Source organism: Phaethon lepturus, unplaced genomic scaffold (assembly GCF_000687285.1).
Source record: "Phaethon lepturus isolate BGI_N335 unplaced genomic scaffold, ASM68728v1 scaffold27106, whole genome shotgun sequence".
Lineage (NCBI taxonomy): Eukaryota > Metazoa > Chordata > Aves > Phaethontiformes > Phaethontidae > Phaethon > Phaethon lepturus.
The window spans coordinates 2,424-11,034 of record NW_010547296.1 but is presented as its reverse complement, the minus strand read 5'-3'; the positions used below and the strand labels follow the sequence as shown (position 1 = coordinate 11,034).

General features: G+C 46.0%; 1 protein-coding gene across 1 annotated transcript in view; it reads left to right on the top strand.

Annotated features, from left to right (window-relative positions):
- Positions 1–2,148: 2,148 nt before the first annotated feature.
- The window catches only part of LOC104622731 (protein Wnt-5b-like), a gene marked incomplete at its 5' end in the record, with an annotated part of 8,886 nt that continues 2,423 nt past the window's right edge, over positions 2,149–8,611 (top strand). The window contains 2 exon segments of the mRNA XM_010289603.1: positions 2,149–2,236; positions 2,238–2,424. Of these exon segments, the coding sequence (XP_010287905.1) occupies positions 2,149–2,236; positions 2,238–2,424 (275 nt within the window).

The following is an 8,611-nucleotide window of genomic DNA, read 5'->3' as shown; positions in this document are numbered from 1 at the left end:
CCTCTGCTCACGTTCGCACAAATTTGGGGAGGAACACCCCTGCCACCTCGGGTGCATCTACCGAGCACCGTGGTTTGTTCTGCTTTGGGGGGCGGGCACACCCCCAACCAAACAGCCCCAAGCCCCACTGTGCCTTGCTTCAGCCTCTCCCCCCGCCGTCCTCAGCAGCCGAAACCCCTCATGCAGATGATCTGGGAGCTGTGGTGCTGCTACATTTGGAAACTCGCCGGCGGGTTAAAACGCAGACGGTGAAAGCGCAAATCCCGCCCGCGCTTCCAGCCGAGGGATCTCGGCCGGGCGGTAACGCCGGGGCCCTGGCCGCCTGGGTGTCCTAATGGCTGTAGGGGCAGGGAGGGCTCTGCTCAACAGGCCGGTCCGCAGGGCTCCCACCCGACAGGCACGGGCTGGTGGGGGCCAAGCTGCGCGTGGGACCGTTGCCTTAAAATACCCCGAACATGCCAGACAAACTCGGTTGAGTAAAAGCATGATTTTGGTTGCTGCAAATTGACCACAACTCCCCTCATGGACCAGTCTCAGCTGAACTACTTTAACTAGGAGTCACTCCTCTTTACCCCTTGGATCAGGGAGGTTTGGGGGACATAGTCCTCTCCTTACGACCTGCTAGTACGGCCCTCCCGTCTATATTATGTGTCCCGTAGCATCTTGTCAGCCTTGTGCTGTACTCCAGTGAAAAAACCCTCAGTGTACAGCTCTCCTTTGGTGGTGGGGGCGAAATCACAGGTTGTTCTGCAAGGTGGATGCCATTCCCAGCCTTGCCTTTGTCTTGGGTCATTACTGCTAAGCCGGTGATAAGCTGCTATTAATTACAGAGTGTCAGCACATGCAAATTGGGACAAGAGCATACCAAAAGCATCAGCTCAAGTCCTGCTGAGGGAGCTGGCACTGAGAGCCTCGTGGGTTGGTGACAAACTGTTCTTGGAGGATCTGCCCTCTGAAGTCATGCAAATTTGCTTGAGAGCATTAGAGGGTCGCCTCTTGCTGGGGTTTGGTGTAAGTAGCTCCTCGCCATCAGGTTGCTTATTCCAGTGAAGCTTTGGCAGTTGTTCCCTTTATCACCTGAAAGTTTGGTGATGCACACAATGACTCCGAAGGTGTTGGTTTAGCTATTTATTACACCGAGTGGTGAGAGTGCAGGTGTGGATTGCCTCCTTCTCCTCCTCACCCCCTCTACTCCCCCCTTTTCAGACCCACAGCACTTGCTGGTGCAGCACGCTTGGCCTCATGCAGTGTTCTGGCTGCGTTGGTGCCCCGGTCAAATTGGGGCTGAATCACTGCCAGGAATACATAGCTGGAGACCCGATCCAGCTGCTTGGCTAAGATTCTAAGCTGTATAGAGCATACACTGCAAGCAGGGCAGTCTCTAGTAAACCTGCTAATGGAAAGTCTTTTCATTTATTATTGTCTACATGGGAAAGTTTTACTTGTTCCAGCACTGCGGTTCTGTAGGCGTTGGGAGAGCCTCTGCCTTCATGCTTTAGTGTAAAAATGGATTTCCTTCAGGTTGCCTCAAAACAATTCTCAGCTGACTTTATGTAAACCAAAGTAAGGTTGATGAACTGAGGTGCCCATAAAAGAGTGCTTGTCCCAATTAAATTAAAACCGTTCCAGAGTGATAATCTGGCTCAACCAGAACACTCCTCTCGCACAGACCCAACTTCGTTAGTTGTTCTCAGTGATTATTGGCAGATTCAGTGGCTGAGACGGCAGCTGCATTTTCAGCAAGTGAATAACCCTTTTGCTTCTTGAGAGATTCCTCCAGGTTAAGATGAGAGGATACCGAGGGGCTGATCTGAGGGGAGGGAGGCTGAGCCTTCCCTGCCTATAGTGCTGCTATTTCTTTTGGGCAAGGCTCGGAGTTTCCTGGCTCAGTTGACTGGAGCCGTTATTGTGAAATGGAAACAGAAACGGGGTGCAAGCATGTGTTGTGACAGTTCCCCCTCTGCCAGAACAGGGTGGTGTCTCTTGTGCTTGACCACCCCATTCCTTTGTTCCAGTCGATTCTGTGCACCTTCTCAGAGCGCACCATGTCCTACTGTCCGGACCCCGTTTGCCTGCTCCTTGCTGCATGTTGTGTTTGTTAAATGAGATCTGTCTCCTGTTAATTTGCTTCTCACGTCTCTCTCACAGGTAGCCGAGAGACTGCTTTCACCTACGCCGTCAGTGCTGCCGGGGTGGTGAACGCCATCAGCCGGGCTTGCCGTGAAGGAGAGCTCTTGGACCGCCCGGCCCAAGGACTTGCCCCGCGACTGGCTGTGGGGTGGCTGCGGGGATAACGTGGAGTATGGGTATCGTTTTGCCAAGGAATTTGTGGATGCCAAGGAGAGGGAGAAGAACTACGTGAGAGGTTCAGAGGAGCAGGCGCGCATGCTGATGAACTTGCAGAACAATGAGGCTGGTCGCAGGGTAAGATGAGTGCTGCCCCTTTCCTCTTTCTCAGAGGCAGATTCAGAAGGCTTGAGATAGCTAGATACCAAATTACTTGGAGGTTTGATGAGGGATAGTCGAACGATGCCCCAGTAACTCCCTTGAAATGGCATATGGTCACATTTTCTGCATTTATGTGACTATTACAGACAATATAATACGCCAGTTTTAATGGCAGGCTTCCATTGCCAGCTAAAGCCAGTGAGGTTTTGGGTCTGTTGAGATACTGTATGGCACGTGTGTGCAGACATGTAAGTCCTTTCCAAATAAACTAGGCGCTGTCATGGACTTTCAAGGTTTACAGCTCATAAACTGGCTTCCCAGAGCTGCCAAAGTGACAGGCTGGTGGTGAAGAAGAGAATCTGTTAGCATGTGGAGTTGTCTCCTGCCATCATTCAGATTTTTGTGAATATAAGGCCAGAAGCAAACATTGAATCAGGCTGCCTGGCGATGTCTGAAGTTTATGCCTTGCACAGTTACCTTGGTATTGGGCAAAAAAAATAATTTGCATCCAGGTGACAGACATTTTCTGAGAAGATACAGTTTTGATCTGGAGACCCCTAGGGATGGAGAATCCGTCACTTCCCTTTGTAGCATGCTACCATCATTAATCACCCTGTTCCAACACTGTGTCTCTTTATCATTTGAATTTCTCTGGTGTCGGCTTCCAATCAGTTCTTTTTCTGAGTTTTACAGCTAGATCCAAAAGCCCCTTAATAATCAAAATTTCCTCTGCATAGACGTATTTATTTATCTACTGTAATTTATTCACTACTCTTTCTTGACAAACTAGGTTGAGCACTGAAGACTGACTCACTTTCAGATGATCTCATCAGCCATCAAATAATTTTCTTGTCACTTTAGTGTACCCTTTACAGTTTTCCCATGTCCTTTAAGAAAATGGATACCAAAATTACATCCTGGGTTCTGATATCGGTCTCCCTGATGCTGTAAACGTAGGTGAAGTTTCCCTCTTTGTATGCATTCAGTGTATGCACATTTGCTTTTTAGGCAATTTTTTAGACAATTCCTCTCTCTGTGATTAATAGCCTGGAAGGTATAGCGTCATTCATATGCGGTACAACTGTGTAATCCTGCCTCTTTCCAAATGTAGAACAGAGATACTTACTTGAATATTTGTGCCTTTTCCACAGGGCATTTAAAATTTTTATCATTCTTCCCTAGTAGTGAGCTTTTCTAAGGTTAATTTTATTTCTAATGCTTATTAAGAAATCCTATTAAGTGTACTTAGCCTTGCTCTTTTGCACATTTTTAACTAATATCCTTAGTTCCCTTATCAATTTTCTGCCCCTTCTTACTTCTAATTGTCACTGAATTATCTTTCCTTTCCCATATACATCTGTCTTTTCTGCATGTAATTTTGGCTTCATTTTGCCACCAAAGAAGATTTGCTCTGGTTTTTTTTGATTGTGAAATCAATGTGTCAGGTTGAAGCATTGCAAATATTCCATGCTTCTTTTGCAAAATCAGATTGGGGTAAATTTGCAGTAGGTGGAAAACTGTGGACTTGAAAGCCATAGAACTCAGTGGGTTTTTGTTTAGGGATGGGGGTTTTTTTTCAGCTTGGAAGGGCAAAGGGTCTGCCTTTGCTTAGAAATGCGGTGGGGGCATTCCTCCACAGAGTAGTAGCCTGAAAGTGACATTTTTCTCTGCATTACTCGCTTTGAACATCTTACATGTCTGGAGTCATGAACTTGGATTACTACAAATAAATACTCTGCCTAAAATAGGGAATGAATATGTTATGAGACTTTTTAACAGCCAGTCCTATTGCCTTGAGGGATACAGAGACATACAGAATATGGCCAGTAGTTTGAGGCGCCAGTAACATCTGTATTAGAAAATTGAGTCAGAAGATACTTGCTCCACAGCATGGGTAAAACGCCCTGTCTTGTTACTCTTGTTATATGTGCAAGGATCTCACTGAGCTGTGATTTCAGACGATGATATGGTTTAGATGGAAGAAAGCTGCATCCTGCTTTAAGGATACAGCCAAAACCAGTTATGTCCTGCCTTTACTACAGTGCAGAAAGTTGTTTAAATTGTGCTTGGAATGCTACAGTGTCTGTGCTTCTTTGGACTCCATAGACAAGCTCTCAAGGCGATTTCTGTGTCTCCAGTTAACGGGACTTGGACAAAAGCTTTTCAAAGGGCCCAGCAAAAGACAATCCTATTTCAAGCTTGGTTTTTGTAGACTCTGTAGAACAGATGGCCATAGAAAATAACCTTAGATTAAATGAACACTAGTCATTTTAGATTAAATTAAATGAAAGTATAAGCCAATGTGTAATTAAGCTTGTGGATTTCAAAGACCAAACTCTGATAAACTAAGGGGGAGCCAGTTAGTAAACTCAGCCGAGGAACTCGATGTGGAGGAGGTCTGGAACTTTTTCAAGTCAAAGATGCTAAAGCCATTACAATTCTGCATGCCAAGCAAGAGGAAAAAGCTTGTAGGAAGAATATCCAGACCTCACTGAATGAATAACTACCACAGAGAAGCTGTTAGGAATAGGCTGAGAGACTACTAAGAATGGAAAAAAACGAACTGATAGCAAATAAATAACAAAAAGCTCTTAGAGGTCAAGAAGTGTAAAGATGAAGTGAGAACAGTAGAAAATCATGCTGAGTCAGGCCCTGCAAAGAGTAGTAAAATAAACAGCGGAAATTTTTTAAACTTTGTAAATTGGAGGAGATTGGAAGAAGGGAGGCTGCTAGTCAATGGGGATGGGGCTGAGTCTAAAGACAGAGTTGCTTCCATCCCCAAAGTAAATGAGTGCTTTACTTGGGGCTTCAAGTCAGAATGGGGGACATTGCTTGTGGGGAGGGGTCCCGTATGTCTGCTGCACAATGGAGATGGCTTTCTCTGTCTTCAACACTTCTGCCTAGGGGAGTAAGTGCTCAGTAGTGTAGATTTTTAAATCCCCCTGGGACTCTGCTTTTTGGGAGAAGCTGGGCAGGGTGTTGTAGGGGCAGGCAAGGTCCATCACAGTTGGCAGTGACTGATGGTGCTGGCACCCAGTGGGAGCGAGGAAGGCACAAGGAAGCAGCTGTCATGTTCAGACAGGTAGAGGAAGAGGAGCTGAGCAGCAAGTACTGAAGTTCGGGGCCAGCAGATCTGGGATGAATGGGAGGGTGTAGGGGACTGCTGATGGAGGGGAGTTTGGGATTGGGTTGAATGAATCAGTTGGGAGTCAAGTGGCAGCAAAGGGTTGGAAGAATGGAGGGCTCTGGAGTAAATGAGGCTGGGGCTTTGGGGTGGATTGAGCAGATGAGGATTTGGGGTTAGTGAGGAATGGAGATGCTGGGATCAGGAAGGGAGATGAATATGAAAGGATCTGAATGGGGACAAGACCTGGGGCAGCTCCAAGATGGCATTGCTGTGGGTTCCAGGGTTGTCTGTTCAGGATGGCATTTGGCCAGTGCAGGGCAGCCTTTCCCCTTGACTCCTAGAAATATATTAGCATGGGAGCAAAAGAGAAAGGCTAGAAATGGAAATTATCACAACCAAGGTGGAAGCAAAACTCAGGTAGCGTAAAGCTCGCAAGTGATGGGGCGTGCCCACGTTCTTTCCTGGCACTCTGAAAGAGCTGGTACCTGGCAGCACAGGCAGTGTGGCCTCGGCAGCGTTTACAGGAGGACCTGGGGGAAAGAATATCTCAGAGGAAGAGGCAAAATGGGAAATAATTTGAGAAGAATTTTTCAAAGGTTGATCACACAATCGTTTAGAACATCATTGAATTCCTAAAAAGGAAAATAGATCTTATAGGTCTCATTTTATCTGAATGTCTGTGAGACATTTAATGTATTTACCGCATGGGAAACGCTTGGTTACATTGAGAAGGATAAGGAAAAATGCAGCAGCTATGTTAAGGAACAAGAAACTGGTTCAAGGAAAGATGTCAGTAAGTTGTCTGAAAGGATGTATCTGGATCTCAGCAGAGCTTAATTAGCAGAGTTCTTCAAGGACTTGTCTGAAGACCAACACTTGGTATTTTTGTTTCTCATCCTCAACACAAGAATTTGGAATGGACTGATGAAGTTTGCTTATGATGCAAAGGTGGCAGGTATTATGAATACAGAGGAGAATCCAAATTTTGTACAGCAGCTAATGACATCTGACAACATAACATTAAGATCATCATTTGAGGTCTTGCATGAAATACATTTTTAGTCATTAGGAAATAAGTAGAAAAGAACTGGCTGCAGCAGTCAGCTGCAGATAACTGCAGATGTAATACGGCTCAGAAGATGGTAAATATCCTATAATGTACTAGGGAAAGTCTTTCCGTAAAACATGGGGGAATACTAATGCCATTGTATTAAGCTTTTGTGAGGCCCCAAAATAATGTATGTACTAATATTCCCAAGCAAAATGACCTCAGACTAGAAAAGGCTTGTTATGGATGACCCAAGGTATAGGAATCTTTTCTTAAGGAAAGTGGGCTGGAATAGCTTGCCATGTTTAGCCTAGCAAAGCGAAAGTTGAGAGAGTATATTGACTGGTGTCTGTGTTAGTGGGAAAAATAATAGGGGGAGGAAAAGTACTTTTTAATCAAAAGGCCAATTTGGCACAATAGCAAATGGGGATACATTTAGACTGGAAATTAGAAAAAGATACTTTGTCATTGGAATACTGATCAGAATAATGGTGGCTGAAAACCTAATTGCTTTTAAAAGGGCATTCTATACATTTAAGGAAAATATTATTTGAAGCGCTGCCTACAATAGCAACAGATCATACTTAATAACCGAGGAGGTCCCATCTAGTCCTGCGTTCCTAAATGTTTTCACTTCTGAGATTATGGTTTTGGAAGTAGGAAGGTGCACATGTAACTCCATACTCCCAAATGTTGGTGCTGAAAGAAAGGAGACACGGCAGTGAGCATTGCTGAGTGGCCGCTGGGTGCCATCCCATATACAGCCTGGCCCCGCTTTCCCAGCCAGTGTTTCAACTGATATCTTCCAATTTCTAGGCAGACTTTTGGCATGTCTCCTCACTCAGTTTCCTGTGGATGAGAAAGTTCTCCCTGAACCCTGAAGAGCTCTGGTGGCAGGAGAGAAGATCATCTCCCTGCTCTCTGTGGTTCTCAGAAGGAGCTGAGAGGGACAGGAGGGGACCAGAGGTCTTTTATCTTTCAGGCAGTCGTGACCCCCTCACCCCTTCACTCCACATCAGAGTCCTTGTGGTGGTGGCTCCTGGCTTTATTGCCCTTGTTTGTTTGTCTTTGACTGTTATCTCAATATGCCCTTTCCTTCCATCTGTCTTTTTCTTCCAATTGGTCTCCATTACCTTCTCTTATTTCCCCCCATTCCTTATCTGTCGCCCTGTCTGGCGGACTGTGGCAGTCAGTCCTTCTGCGCTGTTTACCCAGTCGGCATATGGCAGGCCTCACTCATCAGTCACTCAAGCCAGTGCCAGAAGAGCTTGGAAGGGGGTCTGGCTAATTGACCACATAGGAATTCCCCGTTAATTTTCTTCCCGTTGCCATTCTTGTAAGAAAAGAATTGGAAGAGAACTTGGGCTTATGGGAAGGAGCTTTAAGCCTTTCCATTAGAGGCATTTTCAACCTCTTTAAGTGGCATGGCCATCGATCAGAAGCTGCCCTCAGAACAGCATGTGGGGTCTGTTATGTTTTACCTTGACCGGAGCCCGGTCAAAGAGGAATTCTCCAATTTCCTCTGCTTTCTCCCCATCCGGGCAGCAAAAGGAGAGAGTGGGGGAGCCATGTAGCGGCTAAAGCTATGCTTACCTCTGTGGGACATTGATAGTGGGAGCTGCAGGGGGCTGAGTGGCACCATGCTTACCTGTGGTAGCTGGTAGCATTTCCATTCCCCAACACAGCTACTACCCACATGGGCCAGATGTTTTGAGCATCAGTTGCTTAAAGCCAAGTCGGAGTGAACTCAGTCCCATGACATTAACTGAGGAGGGATCGAGTTGCAGTGTTTTTCTAAAGGAACAAAGCCCAGGATTAGGAAGAATCATAATACTTTATAAAAACACATGCAAGGGCAAGGGAGGCATGAGTGGCCTGGGATTTGACAGAACCATAACCAGAAAGTGCTAACACAAGCTTGTAACAAGCAGGCTGGCAATGCAGTGAGGATATAGTAAGTGTCTCGGGCTCGGGAAATTCAGCTGTAG